Raw genomic sequence first — 27,099 nt, 5'->3', positions numbered from 1 at the left:
GCCTACATCTTGAAACATTTGGTCGACAATGATGAAGCCCACTCAGCAAGAGGCTTTTAAAGTTCCCCTTTAACGAGACCTGAGTGGATATCAGATTAGATCCCAAGAGACTTTCTTAACCAAACATGTTCAGCCTTATAACCTAGGAACAACAAGATGGCTTCCAAGTTTTTAGAGAGAATCCAATTAAGCATCATTCAACCGGAAAACTCACACAGAAATGGTGCATAAGTCTCAAGACTTTTGGCACCGATCGGAGGCATCTCCAAGGAAATTCCTAGACAATGAAAATGAAAATAAAGCACAAGTCACATGCCCTTAATACTAATGCTTAAAAAGAGTAACTGGTATCTTCTGTGTCCAGGACACAAGGGACTCTGCAGAATATATTTTTAAGCAGGGACGCAGTCAAATTTCTCTTTGTCTCCTAATTTGGTTTCAACTTTTATCATCATTCTTTGATTTAAAAACATGTCTAAATTCTCTTCCAAGCAACTCTGGACTCAGTGACTCAGTCAAGACAGTGGTGCACTTCTATGTGTGATGTTGGGGATGAAGATTTGGGAGAAATATGGTATAGATACTAAAGCAACAACCATAACAGCAGTAATAGCAGTGGCAGCAATAAAAGCACTTCCTATGTGCCAGGTTTTCTAGGACTAAAATGAAGGTACTATTACTATTCAAATTTTATGAGACACTTTAAGTATTGATAGAAAGAAGTTAATCTGTCTAAAGTCACTCAGAGCTGAGATTTGAGACCAGACAGTCAAGTTCCTAGGTTTGTGTTTTTAAACCACTACATTCACCATTTATTGACTCATGATTTCTAAAACCCAAAGGGCTGATGATTACCAGGGTTACATTCTTATAATAGATGCTAAAAGTTGCAAAGATGCATTCAGGGTTAAACCTGTAGCCCGCCAGGCTCCTCTGTCCATGGGATTTCCCAGGCAAGAATACTAGAGTGGGTTGCTATTTCCTCCTCCAGGGGATCTTCCCAACCCAGAGATCGACATCTGTCCTTAAAATGTAAGCACTAACTCGAATACACTCTGAATTTTTGAATTCTTAATCCATCCATTGCACGATTGCGGACAATAGCCAGAGGTTTCAAGGTTTTCACGTGTATTTTCCCATCTAATCCCAAGTCTTATCCTCATCTTTTAGTGGTAAAATGAAAATCACTTTTTCCTTTACCACACATTTAAAACTAAATAGAGCTATGAAATAATACTGACATTTTAACATATCAGAAGTCATTCATCCAAATTAACATTATCTTTTAAAGTAGGACTCTTAAGAAATCACACTTGTTTGAATGACACTGCCACTGTTTAAAATGGTTTTTAAGCTGCCAGCATAAATCATTTACCAACAAGTGTTTTCATTTTATGACATTTATGGCAGAATATTCCCCCTCAGGCCCATAGCTTTTTTACTTTTCACCCTTCTCTCTTCATTTATCTAAATTTCATGTCCTCCTGCCCTTCACTGCTGTTACAATCAATACACATAGGACTCCTTAGAGTCAAGACTCTGAGGTGAAGCAGAGATAGAACGTGGGAAAAGAGGAGCCTGCCTTCCAGGCTTGCCACCTTAGAGCGAAGCATCCACAGATTTCCCACCATGTGCAGCGGTCGGGGTGGGAGCTGCAGGCATGAAACTAGGACATGTCTTCACTATTCACTAATCTGGGAGGGGCAGCTACCCAGAACCCAACTTCTTTCCTTCCTCATACCCACTTCAGCATCTCAAGGAAGACGGAAAGAACGGAAATCTAATGACTGGGCCTGTGCCCTAGAACCCTCTGATTTCTATTCAGGAGTCTGAGAGATCTTGTCTACGTGACTTTCATTTCAGACTACAGCATTTCTGTTTGCAGGTCAGCAAACCTTAAAAGCAATATTTATGTAGTTTTCTATCAGAAATGAAATGGTTCTTAACAGTTACTTATTATTTTTCCCCTCAAAACCTGCTTCAGCACTTCATTATTGTCAAAATGCAATTTTAATAGAAACTCCCTCCTAATTTTAGTCTGGCTATCTAGGACATATCTAAAACATTGCCACATTCAACAACCTGTTTTATTCTCCACAGCACTAGGTGGACTGCTAGACAGGCTGGTTCAGCTCAGTTCAGTCGCTCAGTCATGTCCGACTCTTTGCGACCCCATGGACTGCAGCACGCCAGGCCTCCCTGTCCATCACCAACTTCCGGAGTTTACTCAAACTCATGTCTGTTGAGTCGGTGATGCCATCCAACCATCTCATCCTCTGCCGTCCCCTTCTCCTCCCACTCTCAATCTTTCCCAGCATCAGGGTCTTTTCAAATGAGTCAGCTCTTCGCATCAGCTGGCCAAAGTATTGGAGTTTCAGCTTCAACATCAGTCCTTCCAAAGAAGGACTTGAGAATTGAGACATACTGGTACTCAGTCTCTATTTGTTGACCTAATGTAGAAACTAGACAGGGAGCCTTCCCCTCTTATTTTTTTTTTTCCCTCTACCCTCAGCTTTACTCAGACCCAAAGTATCAACACTCACTAGGTGAACTGCTGTTGATGAAAAATACTGCCATCATTGTAGAGCCTTCCACTTTTAAAGAAAACTGCTCCTTTATCCCCATTATTCACCTGGATAAATCCTGCTTGTTCTTGCACTATCTGCCTACACTGCTAGTCTTCAGCACTCTCAACCAATGTAATGCAGGTTTTTTACTGAAAACTGAGGAGACGCTACTTTTTCTTTTGACATCAAAATTTGGAATCACATATTTGTGTGATCTGATCATCTAATACCTCCTGCTGGTCCCCAAAGGCAAAACTGTAACTATGTTGTTCTGGACTATAATACCCATACCTAGCACAAAGAAAGTGCTCAGGAAACATCAGTCAAAGTAGCAAATAAAGGAAGGTCCTATCCCTTGTTTTGCTAGGAGAGTCTAAGGTAGCCTTAATCTGCAGTGATCAAAGTAACTTCTCTTCACAAAGAAGTAAGAGATTCTGACACTGTCATGTGAGTAGAAAGAATTAGAAAAGGAGTAACAGCTGTGCACAGCAGAGGGGAAACAAAGACTTCTAGGAACTAACTTAGACCTAACACGTAGCACTTACCATGCCAAGCATGACTTTAAGCTTTTTACAAATATGAATTCATGTAATCCTCATACCAACTCCCTGAGAAAGGTTGTTATTATTATCCTTAGGAGGAAACAGAGACACAGAGACACTAAATATCTCTCCTGGGATTGCAGATACTAAGTGGTAAAGTCATGTTCCAGTTTCCCAAAACTCTTGCTGTATTGGTTTCCTGTGGCTGCCGCCAACAAGTTTCCACAAGCGTGGTGGCTTCAAACACAGAACCTTATTCTCACAGCTTTGGAGGCCAGAAGGACGAAATCAAGGTGTAGGCACCACCATGCTATCTCCACAGGGAAGAGCCTGCTCTGACTCTCCTCGCTTCTGGAAGCCCCGGCTGCTCCTTGGCTTGCTGCAGCATTAACTCTGAAGTCAGCAAGGACCTGGCCATAGCCTGCCCTCATGTCTCTCTGTAAAGATACTCATCACTGCCTTTAGGGCCCACGCAAAGTCCAGGAGGCCCTCATCTCAAGATATATAACCTAACTGCATCTGCAAAGACCTTGATTCCAAATAAGGTCACTGTCACAAGTACTGGGGTTAGAACGTGGACACTTAACTTTTTTTCCAACAACTTTATTGCGATATATAATTTGCCCACATAAAGTATATAATTTGATGGTTTTCAGGGTATTTGAAGATATGTGCAACCATCACAATTTTAGAACTTTGGATCACTTCAAGAAAAATATCCCATATCCATTAGCTATCTTACTCTTGTGCCTGCCTCCCTCTTTCCCACTTTCTGTCTCTATAGATTTCTCTGGTCTGGGTTTTCACGTGTCACTGCTTCATTCCTATTTATGGTGGAATAATATACCGTCGTATGGGTATACCACATTTTTCTTATCACTGATGGGACATCTAGGCTGTTTCTGTCTTTTGGCTATAATGAATAATGTAGCCACTCATATACAAGTTCCTGTTTGGGCATGTGTTTTCATTCTTTCTCACATATACGTAGGAGTAGAATTACATTCTCATCAGCAGTGTGTGATAGATCAATTTCTTCACTCTTGTCATCTGACTGTGATTCTAGCCAACCTAGGGGATGTAGAACTTGCATTGTGATTTTGATTGCATTTCTCTAATGACGAAAGATACTGGCATCTTTTCATGTGTTTATTGGCTGTCTGAATACCTTCTTTGGGGAAATGTCTATTCAGAACCTTTGCCCACTTAATTGAGCCACTTGTCTTTCTGTTTGAGTTGCACAGCTTCTTTACACATGCTAGATACAAGTCCATATCAGATACAGGATTTCAGTTCAGTTCAGTCCAGTCACTCAGTCATGTCCAACTCTTTGCGACCCCATGGACTGCAGCACGCCAGGCCTCCCTGTCCATCACCAATTCCCAGAGTTTACTCAAACTCATGTCCATTCAGTCAGTGATGCCATTCAACCAACTCATCCTCTGTCGTCCCCTTCTCCTCCTGCCTTCAATCTTTCCCAGCACCAGGGTCTTTTCAAATGAGTCAGTTCTTTGCATCAGGTGGCCAAAGTATTGGGAGTTTCAGCTTCAACAACAGTCCTTCCAATGAATATTCAGGACTGACTGCCTTTAGGATTGACTGGTTTGATCTCCTTGCAGTCCAAGGGACTCTCAAGAGTCTTCTTCAACACCACAGTTCAAAAGTATCAATTCTTTGCTGCTCAGCTTTCTTTATAGTCCAACTCTCACATTCATACGTGACTACTGGAAAAACCACAGCCTTGACTAGACGGATTTCTATTGGCAAAGTAATGTCTCTGCTTTTTAATATGCTATTTAGGTTGGTCATAGCTTTTATTTCAAGGAGCAAGCGTCTTTTAATTTCATGGCTGCAGTCACCATCTGCAGTGATTCTGGAGCCCAAAAAAATAAAGTCAGCCACTGTTTCCCCATCTATTTGCCATGAGTGATGGGACCAGATGCCTTGATCTTAGTTTTCTGAAATGTTGAGCTTTAAGCCAACTTTTTCACTCTCCTTTTTCACTTTTATCAAGAGGCTCTTTAGTTTTTCTTCAGTTTCTGCCATAAGGGTGGTGTCATCTGCATATCTGAGGTTATTGATATTTCTCCCAGCAATCTTGATTCTAGCTTGTGCTTCTTCCAGCCCAGCGTTTGTCATGATGTACTCTGCACAGAAGTTAAATAAGCAGGGTGACAATATACAGCCTTGATGTATTCATTTCCCAATTTAGAACCAGTCTGTTCCATGTCCAGTTCTAACTGTTGCTTCTTGACCTGCATACAGATTTCTCAGGAGCCAGGTCAAGTGGTCTGGTATTCCCATCTCTTGAATTTTCCAGTTTGTTGTGATCCACAGTCAAAGGCTTTGGCATAGTCAATAAAGCAGAAATAGATGTTTTTCTGGAACTTTCTTGCTCTTTCAGTGATCCAGCAGATGCTGGCAATTTGATCTCTGGTTCTTCTGCCTTTTCTAAATCCAGCTTGAACATCTGGAAGTTCAAGGTTCATGTATTGCTGAAGCCTGGCTTGGAGAATTTTGAGCATTACTTTACTAGCATGTGAGATGAGTGCAACTGTGCGGTAGTTTGGGCATTCTTTGGCACTGCCTTTCTTTGGGATTGGATTGAAAACTGACCTTTTCCAGTCCTGTGGCCACTGCTGAGTTTTCCAAATTTGCTGGCATATTGAGTGCAGCACTTTCACAGCATCATCTTTCAGGATTTGAAATAGCTCAACTGGAATTCCATCACTTCCACTAGCTTTGTTCATAGTGATGCTTCCTAAGGCCCACTTGACTTCACATTCCAGGATGTCTAGCTCTAGGTGAGTGTGAGTGATCACACCATCATGATTATCTGGGTTGTGAAGATCTTTTTTGTATAGTTCTTCTGTGTATTCTTGCCACCTCTTCTTAATGTCTTCTGCTTCTGTTAGGTCCATACCATTTCTGTCCTTTATTGTGCCCATCTTGGCATGAAAAGCTCTCTTGGTATCTCTAATTTTCTTGAAGAGATCTCTAGTCTTTCCTATTCTATTGTTTTCCTCTATTTCTTTGCATTGATCGCTGCAGAAGGCTTTCTTATCCCTCCTTGCTATTCTTTGGAACTCTGCATTCAAATGGGTATATTTTTCCTTTTCTCCTTTGCCTTTCACTTCTCTTCTTTTCACAGCTATTTGTAAGGCCTCCTCAGACAACTATTTTGCCTTTTTGCATTTCTTTTTCACGGGGATGGTCTTGTTCACTGTCTCGTGTACAATGTCACGAACCTCTGTCCATAGTTCATCAGGCACTCTATCAGATCTAATCCCTTGAATCTATTTGTCACTTCCATTGCATAATCGTAAGGGATTTGATTTAAGTCATACCTGAATGGTCTAGTGGTTTTCCCTACTTTCTTCAATTTAAGTCTGAATTTGGCAATAAGGAGTTCATGATCTGAGCCACAGTCAGCTCCCGGTCTTGTTTTAGCTGACTCTATAGAGCTTCTCCATCTTTGGCTGTAAAGAATATAATCAATCTGATTTCAGTATTGACCATCTGGTGATGTCCATGTGTCCAGTCTTCTCTTGTGTTGTTGGAAGAGGGTGTTTGCTATAACCAGTCCATTCTCTTGGCAAAATTCTATTAGCCTTTGTCCTGCTTCATTCTGTACTCCAAGGCCAAATTTGCCTGTTAATCCAGGTATTTCTTGATACATGATTTGCAGATATTTTATCCCATTCTGTGGGTTATCTTTTCACTTTCTTGCTGGTGTTCTTTGGAGCACAAAAGGTTTCAATTTTGATGAAGTCTTTTTTTTTTTTTTATCTTGTTGCTCATGATCTTGGGTATCATACCTAAAAGTCCTTTGCCATATCCAATGTCATAAAGATTTGCCCTCATGTTTTCTTTTAAGAGTTTTCTAAGTTACTTCTTTGGGGGGCTACTATTCAACCTACTGTATACTCACTAACTATACAATCTATCATAACAGATAACTATTATTTACTTCCAACAAATTTTATGGGTGCATAACAACACATTAAGTAGGGGTGTGGTATATAATCATTACTGCCCTGACATCATCTAATCCAAAAGAAATCTAGATATTTTATTTCTAGTAGTCTAGGTTGTAGACAGTTAACAGGTAGCTTATTTCAGAATCATCAAGGCAGACACCAAAAATACACTTAAAAATGTCCTGTTCATAATTTCATTAGTTAGTGACTATACATCATATAATTAAAAGAGTTAAAACTCCAAAGTCAAAGACAGACCTTTGTTCAGATCCTGGCTCTTGCCATTCACTCACTGTGTAACCTTGGGGATGTTATTTAACTTCTCCAAGCATCAGTTTCCTGAAAATACTTCTGTTGTGAAGATAAAATTTGATAATATGTACAAAATATTTAGTAAGAGACTTGACACATAGTAGGTACTCATTAAATATTAGTTTCTTTTCTCTTCCTTTTAAAATGTAAATGTCTCCTTCACTCAAGTGTAAGTCTTATTCTTAAGGTAAACTTCCTTCACATCTATCCAAAATTAGCAACACTAAAAAAATCAGAATTTCGTTAGGGAATGCCTCACACTCTTTAGAGTATGAGGCAATTTAGGCAGAGTATCAGAAAGCTCCAGCAATCTGGGAAGCAGCAGCAAAGAGATTCACAAAGGGATGATGAACGTTTCAGTTCTCCACAGGCAAGCTGTTCAGTGCTACAGGAACAGAGGGAAGAGTAAGGGCATTAGAAACAATCTGAAAGGCCCTAAGCATCTGCTTTGCCAGTCCACAATAAATCAGCTTCCATTTAACTTCTACCTTTCTATTTACTAGAAGGGGTAGGAAGAGGAAGAAGAATTCATGGGATTTTTCATAAACACACTCACACATGAAAACTTCTGGAACATCAGTCTCCGAAATGTCAAAAGAATTTCCTATTGTTACTTTGATTAAATTCTGTATTTAATAGATATTTCCTCTGTTTAGAGATTATGTACCATTGTTATTCTTACAAATAAATACATAAACTATTGGAAAGTGCCAACATCAAATAAATGTGTTATCCCAAAAAGTAATATTCATCTCCCGAAAAAAAAAACAATTAATTCACCCCAGACTAAATATCAACTTGGAACTCCTGTCCACCCTTGAAGATGGTAATGCCCAACCTTTCCCAGAACAAAGAACTGATCAAATCTCTCCAACAAGTCTAAGTCCCTAAGCTACTTAAGGGCATCAGTAAGCCTGCTGCACTGGTAGTACACTGTCAATATCCAGAGACTAGATGGGCATAAGCAGCCGCAACCCTACCCTGAAAAGTTCCAACATGATACTCACACATCCTCACACAACACTGCAGCCACCCCCACCTGGCACTCAAACCATGAGGGAGAAGGAGACAGAGGATATCCAGTTCTACAAACGGCCTCCAAGTTACCTAAACCTGCTCTTTGCACACGCACTGCGTTTTCTCAGTGTTTATTTCAAGTCTGTTATCTAGAAGCTTATTTGTTCTCTAACTTTTTTCTATATTTCTCAATATTTTTTAGTATTCACCCAGCTCCGGGACTGCATTCAGCTCTCAGTTACCACTCTATACCTTATACAAGAATTTCCTACATATCTTGCGGGGGGAACCTCTAAGTTCAGTTACTAGTACAGTCTCCCATTTGTATGTGTGTGTGTGTGTACATGTATTTTACATATTATATAATATATACATATGTAATCTTACATATAAAGAAATAAAATTAACAATGAGTTAACTTTACAAACCCATCATGCATACTTCCAAGCAGCTATTCCATACGTGAATGTCAAACATCAAAATCTGAAAAACATTTTTAAACATCAATATCTTAAAAGAAACTTAAGAAAAGGCCTTACCTGTTCACCTGCATCTAGAAACTCTTTGCATGCATCAGGGAACACATCATAAATAATGAGTGGATAGCCGTGTTTCATGAGATTTTTTGCCATTGGATTCCCCATGTTGCCGACTCCAATGAATCCAACTGGAGTCTTAGAAGCCATTGACCTAGAACACACTGATTTCAACACATTATTTTTAACAGGAGCAGACGTTTTATTTTAAATATTCACTCAATAAGTCATTGTTATCTTGACATTTTCTATTAAAAAACTTTTTAAAGGACAGTTTTAAGCTAATGATCATTTAAAGATATCAACAATGTACAGGCAGACTAACTTCTGAATATACAGTTCTCTAGGAATAATCATAAAATTTTAAGTAATCTCCCTTCTACTTTCTACCTCTACAACATTGCTTTACTATTTTAACAATAAACTTAATAATGTTACCATGTACCTATTATTTACTTTGCCTGTGAAGTATCCTAAATTCTCTTATCTATATTATCTTCTTTAAAAATGTGTACAAAAAAACTGGAAGTATTCAATAAAACCTGTATCTTGGACAAGCGCTAAGAATGGAAAAAGTTTTTAGCTTCCCACCTTCACATTTATAGAAACTACTCCCTCCAATGGTATAAAAAAACAAGTGAATAAAATGTTGAACCCAGAAGAATGTCTTTCAACTTAAAAGTCACCAGTTTATAAACAGGGTCCTAGGAGAGACCAGAAGGACACCTTCATGGGCTTTTCATGGCAACGGTAACAGTCTCAGGACCTTGGGCTAACAACTCCAGGCACTTTCAGAGAAGAGGCATTTTCACTCACAGAAAAAGAAAATTGTTCTTAAAAATCTGTATACAGCTTTTGATTTTATTTTCTTCCTTTTCATAAAAGACTTTGTGAAATCACACTGGGGCATACAACTCAACGTAATGCTTTTTGCAAGACAGCAGAGAAGCTCTGCATTAGACAGTGTTACTACTCCATTCAACAAGTATTTATTGCATGAAGTCCTATGACACAAGCAAGATATGGTCCCTGCCCTCCAAAAGTTCACAGTCCAGTGAAAGAAGAAAGCGAAATAATTCCACTTGCCTTTTCTCCTATCATTTCCCAGCTTTATTATTTCTTTTTCTTTCAAGGACTCCAGTTTTAAAACTGTGTAGTGTTTAGTAAAGTGTGTACTGACTAATCACAGTAATGCTTTTTAAGTTTCAGATCCTCTCAACCAATGGATCCCTGCTCTTCCTTCAACTTAATCTCAATGTAATGAGATTTCCTAAAAGCAGATTATTTGAAGACCCAATGCTTAAGAAAAAGAGGTCATCTTGGGTCAGAAGCATGTTTAATTCCTATGAACTCCATGTCTGTCTCTACCATTTCCATTAAAGATGGGTGTGCTTCCTGTGCATCACCGCCTTACCAGTGCTGAGTTTAACATGCTGGGCATGACAGGAGTCCTGTGGCTAACTTTCTGGTTCACAAGGAGTTTAACGACAGAGAAATGACTCCTCACTGAATTTTTATTTTGATATAAAGTATACATTGTAAGAGAACTCTCATAAATACTAGTAACTAGTGTGCCTGATTACTGTGTTAAGCTTGAATATTATTATTTAAATGCAGTTAATTTTAACAGGTAACTCACTCTAAGTCAAACAATAACTATGGCAAAGAAGAACCATGATTTATTCACACATTCAATAAACATGAAGCAATCATTTGTACCATGCCAGATGCCATCAAAGACACAAATGACATACAGTCCTTGCTTTCAACCAGCTTAAAACATAAGAAGACAACTAGGTACACAGACACTAAAACATGAAAGTAAAAGATAAAGTATGAAAAACAATGCTGATACTAAATAGCAGATAATAAAGGAGAACTTGAAAAAACAGCATTTGACCTGAGTATTTTAGGATGGGTAGACTTTCAAATGGAATGAGAGTAGAAACAAAGGGAGTTCCATACAAAAAAGGAATGAGTATGCATATGAGTGTATGCAAGGAAATTGGAAAGCCAAGAAAAAAATGAACAATAAAAGTTAACAGTTGTGGCAATTTTATTACATGCCAGACACTGTACTAAGCACTTTATAAATAGCACTGTCATTACATCCCATCACTAAGCCTATCTTCCAGTTCAGGTTTAAATAAAATGCACAGATTCAAGTAGTTGTAATGCCAAGATTCAAATCCAGCCAATCTGACTCTAGGTTCTTCATTTTTAACTGCCATCCACTCTTCCTACAAGACACACACAGAAACAAAAGAGCAAGATTAAGATTGAAAGAAAAAATACAACCATAACATGGTGGGAAAGTATGCTATAAACAATTTGATTGTATTTTGGCAACCCACTCCAGTATTTTTGCCTGGAGAATCTCATGGACAGAGGAGCCTGGTGGGCGACAGCCCATGGGGTTGCATAGAGTCGGACACCACAGAGCAACTAACACTTTCACTTTCTGTAAGCAAGTGGTGATACCACAGACTGAATGTTTGGTAACCCCAAAATTCTATGTTGAAAAAATAACCCCCAATGTGAGGGTATTTGGAGGTGGGGCCTCGAGGCAATGATTATTAGATCATGATGGAAGAACGCTCAGGATGGCTTTAATACCTTTACGAAAGAGGCCTCAGGGAGCTCCCTTGTCTCCTTCCACCATGTGAAGACACAGTGAAAAGATGGCTGTCCTTGAACCAAGAAGTGAGCCCTTACTTGACACTAAATATACCAACACCCTGATTCTGGACTTCCCAGCCTCCAGAACTGTGAAAAACATTTTTCTGTTGTTTATAAGCCACCCAGTCTGTGGTATTTATCTACAGCAGCCCAAACTGACTAAAACAGCTAGTTACTGAAAGGGCTGAGCGACATAAATAACCTGATCAAACCCATGCTTTAAAAGGAGAGAAACACAGCAGCAGTGTATAAAAAATAAACTGTAAGAGCAGCCTGGAGGCAGAAAGACCAAAATAAAAGTGACTGTCTAAAGTCTTAGTCCAATCCAGCTGCTGTAACAAATAAACTATAGATTGTGTGGCTTAAACAACAAGTATTTATTTCTAACAGACCTGGAGCTGGGGGAGTCCAAGATGAGGTAGGCAACAGATTCAGTATCTGTGAGAGCCCACTTCCTGGCTTGTAGATGACCCATTTTCTTGTACCTCTGGAGAGCAGAGAGAGAACATAGGCTCCCCTGCCTCTGTTTAGGACACTAACCCCATTCATGAGGGCTCCAACCCTATAACCCAGTTATCTCCCAAAGGCTCCACCTCCTAATACTATCACAGTGGGGATTAGGATTTCAACACGTGGATTTTGGAGGGCTGCGAACATTCAGTCCACAGTTAAGTTCAGAGCTAATAAAGGCCGGTGCCATAGAAAATACAGATATGAAAAATATTTCAAATGTAGTAATAAAAGGATGCAATAATAGGCCTTATTATAATGTAATAATGGAAGAAATGGATAGTGACTTTAAAAACAAAGCAACAAAAACTATTCAAAACACAACACAGAGAGAGAAAAAAGAATTTAAAAAATGAAAAGAACATCAGTGAGCCGTGAGACAGCTTTAATCAGCCAAATACACAAAACTGGAGTCCTCAAAGGAGAGGAAAGCAAAGTAGGGACAGCAAAAGTATGTGAAGAACTAATGGGGAAAATTTCCAAATCTGATGAAAACCATAAACCCCATGCATCCAAGCTCAGTGAACTCCAACACAAGAAACATGAAAAAAACTACAATAAGACATGTCATAATCAAAATGTTCAAAAGCAACCAGCAGAAAAAAGACATTTTGTACAGAGGAACAAAGAATGAAGGCAGATTTACTGTCAGAATCAAAATGAGTGAGAAAATAGGAGAGCATCATCTTTAAAGGACTGAAACAAAAAATGACTGTCAAGCTAGGAATTTATCTAGCCAGTGAAAGTGGACAATTATAGAAACCTGAGTATGTAGGGGTATGAGGAAATTGGCAGGAAAGGGGTGAATGGATATGTTCACTATCTAGTTTGTCATGATGGTTTCCCAGGTACATACATGTCGAAACCCATCAAACTCTCCATGTTAAATATGTGTAGTTTATTGTAGTTCAACTATATTGCAATAAAGCTGTTTTTAAAAAGTCAACATGTTTACAAAAAAACAACCAAGAGAAGACATTCCTCAGTCCAAAGATACTAAAGTGATATATCAACCAAATGCAACATGTGAAATATGGATGGATCTGGATTGGGGAGGTGCCAAAGAAGCATTAAGACATTTTAAGGAAAATTATGAAATTTTATATATAAGCCGTACATTAGGATGATACCAAGGAAGTTCTAATTGCCTTGTTATTGTTGTTTAGTTGCTAAGTCGTGTCTGACTCCTTGCAACCCCATGGACTGTAGTTCACCAGGATCCACTGTCCATGGCATTTTCCCAAGCAAGAATACTGGAGTGGGTTGCCATTTCCTTTTGTAGGGCATCTTCCTGACCTAGGGATCGAACACACGTCTCCTGTATTGGCAGGTAGATTCTCTACCGTTGAGCCACCAGGGAAGTCCGCTAATTGTCTGAGATAGTGGTAATTTGGTTATGTAGGAGACAGTTCTTAAAAGATTCACACTGAATCACTTAGGGTTGAAAGTGTCATGTCATCTGCATTTTACTTTCAAATAATACAGGTGGGATATGAACATGTTTGGAAAGAAATAAAGCAAACCTGGCAAAAGGTTAACAACTACTGACACTAGGCAAAGAGTACATAGATGTTCGTGGCATTATTCTTTCAATACTTTATGTTTGAAATTTTTCATGAAAAAACAAGGGGGAAAACTTACCAAATCTACATACAAAAAAAAAAAAATCAAAAACATGACCAAACACAAATAACTAGGAAGAACACTTGAAACACAAGATAGAAATAGGCCTATTTTACTTTATATGCAAATAACTTTAAAATCCATAAGGAAAATTTAAGTAACCCATTGTTTTAAAGTATGCCAAAATCACAAAATGACAGTTAACAGAATATATCCCCAAAAAACTTTTAAAAAGTGCTCAACTTCTGTCATAATTAGAATAATGCAAACAAAGCAATGTAATATCATTTTCTCTGATAAAATGCACAACTGGTTAGGAAGGACTGATAAAAACATATACTCTTGTACATGGTAGAATTGTATTTTATGTCAACCCTAGACAGCAATTTGAAAAAAAGATCTACATTTGAACTTCATTATAAAATTTAAATTTAAAATGTGCATACTCTTTGAAACAGTAATTCCATTTCTAGGAATATACACTATATGTAAGGGATCAGCACACTTTTTCCTCAAAAGTGAGGGGTAAACAATTTCAGTTTGGGGCCATAAGGCCTCTGTCACAACTATTCAACTCATCCACTACAGTTTTAAAGCAGCCATAGACAATATAAAAACAAGTGGTTGTGCTTGTTTTCCAATATAGCTTTATTTACAAAAACAGAGGTCCAGCTGTTGGGCCACAGTGTGCTGACTCCTACTATATATAAACTTTGAAAAAACACAAAAATGTAATTTACTATAGGAATTTTGTAAGAACAGAAAAATTATAAATAACTAATACTGCAGATGGTCACTGCAGCCATAAAATTAAAAGATGCTTACTCCTTGGAAGGAAAGGAGCATATTAAAAAGCAGAGACATTATTTTGTCAACAAAGGTCCGTCTAGTCAAGGCTATGGTCTTTCCAGTGGTCATGTATGGATGTGAGAGTTGGACTATAAAGAAAGCTGAGCACAGAAGAATTGATGCTTTTGAACTGTGGTGTTGGAGAAGACTCTTGAGAGTCCCTTGGATTGCAAGGAGATCCAACCAGTCCATCCTAAAGGAGATCAGTCCTGGGTGTTCACTGGAAGGACTGATGTTGAAGCTGAAACTCCAATACTTAGGCCACCTCATGCGAAGAGCTGACTCATTGGAAAAGACCCTGATGCTGGGAAAAATTGAGGGCAGGGGGAGAGGGGGACGACAGAGGATGAGATGGTTGGATGGCATCACCGACTCAGTGGACATGAGTTTGAGTAAACTCCAGGAGTTGGCAATGGACAGGGAGGACTGGTGTGCTGCAGTCCATGAGGTCGAAAAGAGTCGGATACAACTAAGCAACTGAACTGAACTGAATACATATTAATAGGACATTTAATTTATATAACTAAATATACATTAACAGGGCCCTTAATATTTCATAGAAAATCAACACAATGAAATATTATGTAATGTTCACAAGGATATGGTATATCTATCTAAAAGTATAAGGAAAAAATCTCCAGGATATGTTAAGGGAAAAGAGCAAGATTCAGAACATTATATGTAGTAACATATAGTGTTTAAGGAGAAAAAAGGAATTGTTGTTTAATTGCTAATTCATGTCTGATTCTTCTGCGATCCCATGGACTATAGCCCACCAGGCTTTTCTGTCCATGTGATTTCCCAGTCAGAATCCCAGAGTGGGTTGCCCTTTCCTTCTGCAGGTGATCTTCCCAACCCAGGGATCAAACCCGCATCTCCTGCATTGCAGGCAGAAACTTCACTCCTGAGCCACCAAGTCAGAAAAAAAGAATACACATGCATTAAATTCTTTCAAATTTCTGTAAGATACATAAGAAACAGTAGTTACAGCTAGAGAGTTGGACTGATGGCACAGAGTTTCACTTTTCATTCTATCACCTTTTGAGTTTTTACCAGGTGCATATGGTAAAACAACTTTTATAACTACTTCTATAATAAAATGTGCCCTGGTGGCACACAGTATGTTTAATAATGTTATATGAATGAATTACTAACTAGAGAGAGGTTTCATCAAATGGGGATAAAAATCAGTGCTAAAACAAAAGATAATGATAAAATGGATCCAGCAAAGAATTAATTTAATTTGTATTGCAGCAACCATTAAACAAACATTTCAGGTTTACTCTCTGATATCCTTTCCTCCCAGACCTAGTTTCAAGCTCCAAGTTATCTAAACCAATTACATACTGCCATCTCTCTACAACTGACTGTTCAGACTGATATCACTAAGTAAAAGATTTAGAGAAGCCCTGAAAAATATGAATATGTACTAGGAAATGAAATAGAGATTAAAGAAACGATTGTATCTAATCAGCAAACCTCTGTGATTCTCAGTACCACCACATAGGTGGCAGCCAGGAGGAAGAAATAGCCAGAAAATTTGGCAATTTATCAATCTCTAAATTGATAGCTGTAAATTTATCAATCTCTAAATTTATCAATCTCTAAATTTATCAATCTCTAAATTGATAGCTGTAAATTTACAGGTTATGACCTCTTTCTCCAATGGGACATGGATAAAATTACCCATATCTTGTTAACACTGTCAACCCAAATCAGGCTACTCCCAAGTATAAAAATGCAAAAATTGGTAAGAGGTTAATTATATTTCCCAAAGTTTTTTTTTCCTTGCATCAAAGTAATTCATTGTAGAAAACTGGAAAATATGAAAAAGGTGCTTCCCTAGTGGCTCAGTGGTAAAGAATCTGCCTGCCAATGCAGGAGACACAGGTTAGATCCCTGGGTCGTGAAGATCCCCTGGAGAAGGAAATGGCAACACTCCAGTATTTTTGCCTGGAGAATCCCATGGACAGATGAGCCTGGTGTGCTACAGTCCAGGGGGCCACAAAGAGTCAGACATGACTTAGCAACTGAACAACAACTAATAAAGTCATAAGGGAAAAAGTTAATTTCACTACACAAAAATAATCAGTTAGCTTTTTGTATAGCCCTACCAGTCTTCTGAATGCATTTTTTAAATTATATCATGAGACATGTTGTATATACAACTTGGTGTCCTACTTTATCACATATTATGTCATAAGCATTCCTTTTGCTTTAATGTTAAGAATTACTAGACTAAGGGTAGTGACTCTATAAAGGCCTTTATTATTTGGATCAAGTTATTTAAAAATACAGTTGACCTCTGAACAAGTGGGGGTTTTGTGACACTCCTCACAAAATCCAAATACAATTTGTAGTTGGCCCTCCATATCCATGGTTCCAAATCTGCAGATTAAACCAACTGTAGTACAAATTCATTGAAAAAAAAATCCATTTGTAAGCTGACTGTTGCAGTTCAAACCCATTTTGTTCAAAGGTCAATTGTATTTTCCTTATGCAATTTTAAGGTCAACTTTTGGTCCCAAGGTCATGTGCAGCTTCTCAGAGCTTCGTGTGCAACCCTAGAAGCTAATGCAAAGAGAAAAAAAATGCCATTAGTCTTATTTACACAAGGAGTTATGCTGTTTTAAAAGCAGATTTCATACACACACAGCGTCAATAATAAAGAAATGTATTCCCATTTCTGTCTATAATTCTGGCTAATTTTCCCATTCCACTTTTGCTCAGGTGGTCACTTTAAGATGATCTGTTACAAATTCATTTTTACTTGTACTTGTTAGTGAATCACAATGGTTGTAGAGGGTCAACATCTGTAATTTTTTGTCTGTACAAAGAAGTCTGAAACTAAATTTAATTACCTTTTAAGATAAAACACAAAACTTACTTTTATTAAATGGTGATGCAATAGTAAGTAATGTGTGGCTAGTTTAATGCTTCTCATTTTTCTATTTCCTTTTTAATGCTTTAAATATTAAAATTAAGATATGCTATTAACCAGTAACTACTAGATCCTATTTTTTTCAAACTGCAAATAACTACAGATCTTTATAATATTACCCTCCACATGATATAAACATCTTAAACATATCATGGAGACAAACAGCCTACAGAATTTAGAACACTAAATAATGTTACTTTTGAGCTTGGCTGTTTTTCTAAATGTCCCTAGACTACAAACTGGCATGTAATTTTTAAGACTCCAACATCAAAAAAGTTAACACTTTTGTAGTAAATTAACAAAAACACATAAAACAATTTCAGAGTAAGAACAAATACTGAAGCATTTCAAACAATCATCACACACACACCAAAAATACATATATATTCAAAATTTGTCATATATCTATATTATTACAATGTATTTGGGTAAATAACAAGATTATATGCCCAAGTAGTCTATCAACGTTTCAAGGTAGGCCTTTCTAGTCTAGAGAAGCATTTATTATAGTCAAAAGCCTCAGACTCCTCTTCCATGAATTTTAAGAACTTTCTAACTCTAAAAGGTACTTCAAGGGTTCATTAAAATATCATTAGAACACCTTGTAAAACCACTAAACACCACATATGTCTTCTTTGACTAATCAAAACTGAAAGAATCATACATTCATCTGAAAACTGGTGCTACATTTACTACCACAGAAAAGTGACTTTTTTTTTTTAATATCTCCAATGTGGGAGGCATTTTCTGTAGTTCAATAGATGCAGATCAACCAGTGGTTACACTCAAGTTTGACAAATTCTGTGAGTTTGTATCTTATTACTGTGATTCTGTATCAGACATCTGTTTTCTCTCATCACAGGGAGCTTTCTTTTTTCAAGCCAGAGAGGAAATCCACTCTTCTGCTTAAGTTTTTACCGAGGGATAGGAAGGGAGGCTGTTAAGAACTCAATTCTCAGCCTGCTATATTTTTTTTCAGTGAGGATCAGAAAAAATTAATACCAAGGCTTTCTCAAAACTCTTAAGTATGAGCGTGTTAAACAGTGCACTGTCAAAACTAAAAATTTTTACAGGAAGATAATGGCAGTGTCTGCACAAACCAACCAATTTTTCAGTTACACAGGAATCCTGCTGTAGAAGAAATATGCAGGAATCAGGAAGAACCAAGGACTACTTTCTAGGTCCTGCTGTAATATCCTAATTCACTTACCCGAGAGGCTTTAGGTTCTTTACTCTGAAAAATGAAAAGACTATTAGTTCTCCGTGGGTCTAAAAAAAACTGTTTCTTCCTAAATCGATGGTTAGCTTCCATAAGTTATAATGATACGGAGGGTAGAAGGGAACGGAAGCAGGATAGCTTCAGGCCACAATTTTAAGGACACAGAAAGTATTCCGGTTAATAAATTGACAGAAGTGCCATCTTCAGATGGCACAGTTACAGAGAACTTGGGGGGCCAGGGGGGAGGGTAAGGAGCCCACCTGGCCACCCAAAGGTGACTTAAAACTTTGCTGGAAAGACTGATCATCTGGTTTGTACAAACCCCATTTGTGTAAAAACATCTGAAGCAGTTAAGGTAGTTCAACAAAAATCAGATCCTGCGGCCAGACGGCGCGCCCACCCGGGGCGTTGAAAGGTGAGCCAGCGCTGCAAGGCCAGGGGTCGCCGGCGTGAGTACGGGGTCGCCCGTGGGGCTGGGCCCTCCAATTGTCCGCAAAGTCCTAACTCCAAAGAAGCACGAATCAGACCCAAATACTCCTCCCTTTATCCCAAGCTCTTCGCATTACTAAGTCCCAGAAGGACGCTAAACCCTATTCATATAGATCCAGGTGGGGTGAGTTGGGAGACGCACTGGCGGCGCGAGCCGCGGCCGCAGAAGAGCCTAGGCCAGGGAACCAGCCAAAATATTGTGTTTTAAGCCCCGATCTAATCGCAGCGCCTCCGGTGAAAAAACCTCTTCGGCGATCTGGGAGCGAGAAGCGGGAGACTGGAGGAGGGACGGGGGAAGAAGGAGCGAGGTCCTTACCCGCTGCAAGGCTGGCCACTGCCGGAGGCTGCCGGCGGCTCCAATATCGGAGGCCGGAGGCGACTCCACGGAGCCGTAAGGAGGCTGCCATGCTGCCCCCGCCCCGCCTCCCTACGGTGACCTCCGCGGCTCCCTGCTCACCCACTGACTACCGGGCTGCGTGGTACGGCGGGCGGGCTCGGCTGCGGCGTGGGGCCGCATGCGCACGCGCTCTGCTGCTCGGGGCGGACACCTATCCGCGAGGGGAGGAGCACGGAGCCGAGAGGCGTGGCCCGGAGGGACAAGCGCCGTCAATCTCCTTACAGACAGGGAAGGAGATCAATCAGAAGTCCCAGGTCTCTCCGCCCTTGGCGAACCACCAATAGGAGGGTGCATACCTGCTTCCCTGACCCCGCCCCCAAGTTCCTCCCTTATTTACGGACTGCAGGTTGGCGTCTCCTTGTTTATCAAAACGCAGAGGGCATGTGGGAGGCGGTGGCCGTCATTCAGGGCCTCCTCGCAACACCTGCCCCTCAGAACCGCCTCTTCGTTGTAACTGCACGTGTTGCTTCCTTGCAGACAAGGACAGAACTTTGGCTCGCGGCAGCTGCTGCAATATTTAAGCAAGAGCAGAAATTCCCAAGCTTTCCAAAAACAGTGATCCCTTTTTAACTTCAATAAAACGTGGGCCTCTTGATGTTAGCATTTGTGTTTTTAGTGTCTATTCATTGAGAAACAAGCACAAAAATCTACCATGAATGCAATAACTTTATCAGATTCAGTTGGTTTTAATTTGACGAATAATTTCTCCATAAAGTTGAAAAATTGTAGGAAAACAATACTGTTTTCTTCGAAGTGTAGAATTGCTAGGAACTTGCTCCTCGAATATATATTTCTCTAATGTTTGAAAATTCTGCATCCATTTCATTTAAAGAAAGCTGAGCGCCAGAACTGATGCTTCTGAACTGTGGTGTTGGAGAAGACTCTTGAGAGTCCCTTGGACTGCAAGGAGATCAAACCAGTCAATCGAAAAGGAAATCAGTCCTGAATATTCATTGGAGAGACTGATGCTGAAGCTGAAACTCCAATACTTTGGCCACCTGGTTCGAGAAGCCAGCTTATTGGAAAAGATCCTGATGCTGGGAAAGATTGAAGGCGGGAGAAGGAGGGGATGACAGAGGATGAGATGGTTGGATGGCATCACCGACACGATGGACATGAGTTTGAATAGGCTCCGGGAGTTGGTGATGGACAGGGAAGCCTGGAGTGCTGCAGTCCATGGGGTCTCAAAGAGTCAGACACAACTGAGCAACTGAACTGAACTGAAAGGCAAATGAAAGTGCAGAAAGTATGTTTGTGTGTCAGAAAGGAGCTTTATTCATTCTTCTATCTGTGCTTGGTGTACATATTTGAATCTCTGAAACCTTTGGTGATGATTACAGGGCTTCACTTCCTCACTGATCCCATGGAAGGTTTGGGAGCCATGGACACCCAAAACAAAGACTTGCTGCTTTTTGGGTTTTGTTTGTTTGTTTTTTATGGAAAAGTAGTACAGAAGGAAGGGGCTTCTCAGGTGGCACTAGTGATGAAGAACCCGCCTGCAAAGTCAGGAGATGTAAGAGATGCAGGTTCTACACCTGGGTCAGGAAGATCCCCTGGAGGAGGACATGGCAACCCACTCCAGTATTCTTGTCTGAAGAATTCCAGGGGCAGAGGAGCCTGGCAGGCTACAGTCCATAGGGTTACAAAGAGTTGGACAGGACTGAAGTGACTTAGCATACCGCACAGTACAGAAGGAAAGAGAGTGAGAATAGACTAGGGCAACAGAAACCACTCCTCTGAATTCATTTTATTTATTCACTTGCCTAGGTTGTTTTTACCCAACCTTTTGATCTAAGTAGCAGAATCAACAGATTTGACTTTTTTAACCTCCACACAGCCACACTCAGGAGTTCAAAGTATCTAAAGGAATTGGATGATTTCCAAGTATGCTCTCTCAGGGTTCTTGGCATGGTAGCAGTGTTTCCAAAAACCAGTACAGAGTGCAAGATCCCTATTTGTAACTGATAGAGAAGCAGTTCCTTTCTTTGGTTTTCTCTCCACCCCAGCCCTCTACTCCACACAAACCAAAACCAAGGAAAGGAGGAAGATAGGAAAGAAAAAATTATTTCAGCCATGGGGACAGTCTCCTAGATTTGGGTTCCCGTCCAAATCTACTTACTAGTTTCTGGAGCGTTTCCTACTTGATCATCTATTGCTGGTTTATTTAGATTTCGGCTTGAATAGGCCTCCTGCAAACAATGAATGTAGCACTACAGGTATATATAATTGTTGAAATGCCGTCTTCCTTTCAACTATGTGAGCCTACATAACAGAGCTATTTAGAAAACAGGCCTGCATATCAATTGATCTCCCAACTCCTTAAGTTTATATCCCAGTCCTCTTGAGACTTTATATCCAATCAGATGGGTTTTGTCATTTTTATTGTGAGCTACTGTGCTTGTTTCTCTAAATTGTTTGTAGGACTCTCTTCTCGGAAAATGAATGTTTCTTTACAAAAGTCTCCTCTTATGAACTGCTTTCTCCTAGGACTGAAAGGAAGAGAAGAAGGAACTCAGAAAGAAGAGGAAGCAGACCTAAAGCTGCACATGAAGGCTTTTTAATTTTTTTAAAAACAAAATGAATGTGCTGGTTTTGAAAAGGGACTAAATGGCATTTGATTCATTTTGCTCAACTAGGACCAGGGGTAAGTTACAATTTCTCCATATTCCTACATCATGTAGTTTAGTATAGTTTCTCAAAAGCCCTATGTTGCTTCATAAATTAAGGCTCTGAGATTTTCATAGAAGTTTTCTCATAAGTACCCTGATTTTTTAAAGTAACTATTCCTATTTAAAGGTGCTTACAGATCTTAATGTATCTGAAAAGACAGTTACTCCTGTGGCTGGCTTTATTTGATTGCCTTCCTGATATTTTTGTTGGAAAAGCCCTGTAACTTCTCCCTAAGTCACTGACGTGTAGTTTTGCTTGAAATTGTGTTTTAGTGCATTATAGGATCTTTACTTCTGCTTCTGGGAAAATGCAATAGATGTACTTTTCTCTTTTCCTCCCACACAGTACAACTGAAAACTCTGGATATTACGTCTAAAATAAACATACTGAAACCAAGTCCCTCTAAAACCAAATTCCATTGGTAGGTCTATGATTAATCTCTCTATCCAGAACTTTATTCCCTTTCTTATCCTGCCCCTGTACCCCTCAAGATTGAGGAGTGTCAAAGAAAAAGGGGAGTTGAAACTGATCAGGACCCTGAGGGGTCTTTCCAGGTACAAAAGCCCCTGCATGACCCCATTTCTTATTTGAAAGGAAAAAAGTCTTTAGTTTCCATGGCCTTCATTGAGTTATAAAGAACAGGCTCAAGCAGTTAATGATTAATCAAAGGAATCCCTCCTAACAGGACGTTGATAACAACCTAATGCATATCTTTGAGTTGCTCAATAGATTCTAAGACCTTCACCCCGGTGGAGGATGGTGACTTACATGCTGACTACAAGCAGGTAAGACCCCAGACTGGTTGGAATCAGAAAGTTGAGATTCCTGAAACGTCATCCTCACCATCAACTGATGTGAAGGTCCACAAGCTGATTATGCATTCTACAGCCCTCTTCCCTAATACTGTCTTTAAAAACCCTGTCTGAAAGCCATCAAGATGCTCACGTGTTTTGAGCATGAGCTGCCTGTTTCCCTTGCTTGGCACCCAGCAAATAAACCCTTACTTTACTGCAAACACTCACTGTCAGAGTTTGGTTTTCTGCACAGTGGGCACACAAGTCCTTGCTCTATAACAATAAGAAGACTCTGAAAAGTGAAGAAAAGAAGGCATGCTAGCTAGAGACCTCAAGATCCAAATAGGAACACAGAGGAAAATTCTTGGATTTTCATTTAGCATTTTATATCACATACTGGGTACTGGAGAATCCCAAAACCAGAAACCCCAAATAGCCAAGAAGCACAAACCCAAATGCCCCAGTAAAAGACTACTCTTGTTAGCCAAAGGGCCAAAAAAAGGGACAGCCTAGCAAGATAGAAAACCTTTAGAAAATAACCACACTACTGCAGACAAATACCATATAATAAAAACCTACGGCCCCAGTTGCACTCATGCCAGTAAAGGCCAGGTGAGGAACCAACTTCTACAACCTCAAGGCCATAATGAGACACCCCAACATCTTAACAGCCCAATCTCTCTACACTTCAGCTCCACTCGTGTGTTTCAGAGGAAGCCAAGTAGAGAGCCAGGATTTTCCCCACTGCTGCATAGTAACAAGTACCCATTCACACATTCTCCCCTATCCCCAAGATGTCATTGGAAACGAGGTGGTGAGCCTTCCACCCCCACCTGACAGTAAGTCAGAGGGGCCGTGTGGAATTGCTGGACTTCCTCCACCATCAGAGGTAAGGAGGCCACCCCTCACTGCCATGGTGTCAGTGGAGGCCACCTAGGGAACACTCCCACCCTTCTAGACTAGGGGCATATCAGTGGAAGCCCAGTGGGGAGTTGAAACTCTCACTACCACTTAAGAGCAATGAGGAGCCCCAGCACCCCCCGCCCCCCATAGGTATCAACAAAGGCAAAAAATGGAGCCTAGACTTCTATCCCCACCTGGCATTAACAAAGACAATGCCCCCCTCCATTCCCTCACCAGAGCAGTGTCAGGAAAGCCAGCTAAAAGAGGAGATTAAAATAAGATCCAGAGTGTCACAATACCCAAAGCATTCAGGCTTCAAACAGAATTATTCATCATACCGAGAACCAGGAATATTGCAAACTAATAAAAAGAAAATGTCAATATAAAGGTGACAGAAAAGTTAAAATTATTTGAAAAACATTTTAAAGCAGCCATCAAAAAATGTTTCAATAAGCAGTTAGAATACCCTTAAATGGAAAAAAAAAAAAAGGGCTTCCCTGTTAACTCAACTGGTAAAGAATCCACCTGCAATTCAGGAGACCCCAGTTCGATTCCTGGATCAGAAAGATCCTCTGAGAAGGGGTAGGCTACCCACTCTAGTATTTATGGGCCTCCCTGGTGGCTCTGACGGTAAAGAATCCGCCTGCAGTGTGGGAGATCTGGGTTCGATCCCTGGGTTTAGAAGATCCCCTGGAGGAGGGCATGGCAACCCACTCCAATATTCTTGCCTGGAGAATCCCCATGGACAAAGGAGCCTGGTGGATTACAGCCCATGGGGTTGCAAAGAGTCAGACATGACTGAGTGACTAAGCACATTAGCACAGTAAAAAAAAAAAAAAAATAGAAGATGTAACAAAGAAATAAATGAAAATTTTAGAGCTGAAGAATGTAATAACTGAAAGAAAAAACAAACCCTCAAAGAATGAGCTCTACACCAGAATAGAGGAAAGAATCAGTGAGCAAGAAGCTAGAACAGTAGAAATTACCCAATCTCAACAACAGAGAGAAAAATAGACGGAAAACAAAACAAAACAAAACCTTGGCTTTAGGGATCCATGTGACAAAAGGTCTAACATTCATGTCCTCAGAATCTGGGAAAGAGAGGAAAAAAAGCTTTCCCCAAAAAAACCCATGCTATCTAACCATTTTACATCTGTCTCCAAGCTATTTTCTTATTCACTCACCTCCACCATAAAATGATACTATCTCTCGTGCCAGATCACTCTGAACTACCAGGTTCTCTCTTTCTCTCTCCCTCTCATTCTCTTTCTTTTCCACAACAATAAATAAGCAGTCAAGAAAATGGTAAAGTTTGGTTAAGAAACGATATCTAAAGGTACTTTCAAAAATTGTAACAACATCAGGTTTAGCTGACTGAAACAGAAAGGCCAAATGATAGCAGTCTGGTTTATCATCGCATAAAAGAAGTCTAAACATAGACAAACCAGGATCATTATGGCAACTCTGAATTATCAAAAACCCAGTAAAACAAAACTCTTTTTGTTTTACTGTCTGCTTCTGGTTTCTGGCTTCATGCTTACCTCACCATCCAAGATGGCTGCTGGTGAAAGTGAAGTCACTCAGGCATGTCCGACTCTTTGCAACCCCATGGACTGCAACTCCCCAGGCTCCTCAGTCCATGGGATTCTCCAGGCAGGAATACTGGAGTGGGTTGCCATTTCCTTCTCCAGGGGATCTTCCCGACCCAGGGTCAAACCTGGGTCTCGCGCATTGTAGGCAGACACTTTACCATCTGAGCTACCAGGTGGTCCCACATAAAAGAAAAGGAGGAGAAAAGGTAAAGGAAAGGAACATGCTGGTGGATGGTCATTTTCAGAATTCTCCTTTATAAGCCCCACTCCACAATTTCCCTTCCCCACTGGCCACAACTTAGTCACTTAGCCATTCTTAGCTGCTTTTAAAAATTGGCATCAGAATGCCTTTTAAACAAGTCATGTATTCTCCAATATTCATGTCATACGCTTGTATAACCTATTGACCCTTTCGTGATTGAAGATGCAGTGCATCACCTTGATTCTACATCCAATATATCAATTATAACAAAATAACAGAGGTTTTGGGGTTTACTTTTGTTTATTTAGTTTTGCTGAAGGCTATAATTACCAGAAACCCATGACATAATTTTGGTAGCCTTCAGTCACTGTGATATTTCCTAGTCAGATTATTTCTGTATGGTCCAATTCATCTGTGAAGACCATAAAGCTGTGGTTTGGAGTTCCAAATGCATATTAGAACTTTTCCAAAATACTAAAGCCCAGGGCTCAACCAAAAGTAATTTCTGGGGTGAGTCATTGAGCATTTGCCTTTATTTTTTAATTTTCTCAAATAGTTCTGCCACAGAATGAGCATAGATAGCGGCTGCCTTATAAGGTAAAACTATCTAAGACGTGAGAGATGTTCAGGAACAAGTCATGCTGGCAATGACTATGAGCATAGGGAGACAGGGACAAGTAGGAAAGACATCTGGGAGGTGAAACTGATAGTACCTGTTACTTCTGAAAACTGAAGGAGATTTGAAAGAAAGGGACTTCCCTGGCAGTGCAGTGGTTAAACTCCTTGTTTTCATTGCAGGGGGCACAGATTCGATCCTTGTTTGAGGAACTAAGATCCCACATGCTTCATGGTGCAGCCAAAAAAAAAAAAAGAGAGAGAGGTAATAATCGAGGTAGATTCCTAGGGTTTTGACTTGGGTGACTGGTTAGACAAAAGTGCCATTTCCCACAATAGGGAATTGGGTTATTTTGAGTTTGTCTTTTTTTTTTTTTTTTTTTTGCATGAAGGTATGTTTTAATAGATGGTGAAGACATGCATGAACATGTACATATACATACATGCCAGTCCATGTGGCAGATATTTCACAGGAGGAATTAACACACATTGATAACATAGCAGAATTATCTGACTTCAGTTTTACCCCCAGTAACTCCCCTAGTACTACTTTACAAATGTAATAGAATGATCAAGGCCAAGGTTTTGGTGTTGTGGTAGTAGTTGTTTTTGCTCCAAGAAATGTTCTTTCTAGCTGTCATTGGATTTATCCATTTCTAAAC

At 39.8% G+C, this 27,099-nt stretch overlaps 1 protein-coding gene and 1 non-coding gene across 5 annotated transcripts in view; both read right to left on the bottom strand.

Moving 5' to 3' along the window:
- HIBADH (3-hydroxyisobutyrate dehydrogenase) overlaps window positions 1-19,730 on the bottom strand; it is a 111,721-nt gene extending 91,991 nt beyond the window's left edge. For all 4 annotated transcript variants that reach the window (XM_081534952.1, XM_081534953.1, XM_081534954.1 and 1 more), the window contains exons 1-2: window positions 19,581-19,730; window positions 8,958-9,118 (exon numbers count right to left, since the gene is read on the bottom strand). In XM_081534952.1, coding sequence (XP_081391078.1) covers window positions 8,958-9,118; window positions 19,581-19,671 — 252 coding nt within the window. In that variant the 5' untranslated portion in view covers window positions 19,672-19,730. The remainder of the gene's footprint in view (window positions 1-8,957; window positions 9,119-19,580) is intronic.
- LOC145524941 (small nucleolar RNA SNORD56) lies at window positions 2,515-2,585 on the bottom strand. The gene has a single exon (XR_014067971.1). It is a non-coding gene; the product is annotated as a small nucleolar RNA SNORD56 (small nucleolar RNA).
- Window positions 19,731-27,099: the final 7,369 nt, after the last annotated feature.

Source organism: Giraffa tippelskirchi, chromosome 10 (genome assembly GCF_054371585.1).
Source record: "Giraffa tippelskirchi isolate mGirTip1 chromosome 10, T2T-mGirTip1v1.2.pri, whole genome shotgun sequence".
NCBI classification, from domain to species: Eukaryota; Metazoa; Chordata; class Mammalia; order Artiodactyla; family Giraffidae; genus Giraffa; species Giraffa tippelskirchi.
The sequence above is the reverse complement of the archived record's forward strand: the minus strand, read 5'-3'. Positions and strand labels throughout refer to the sequence as shown.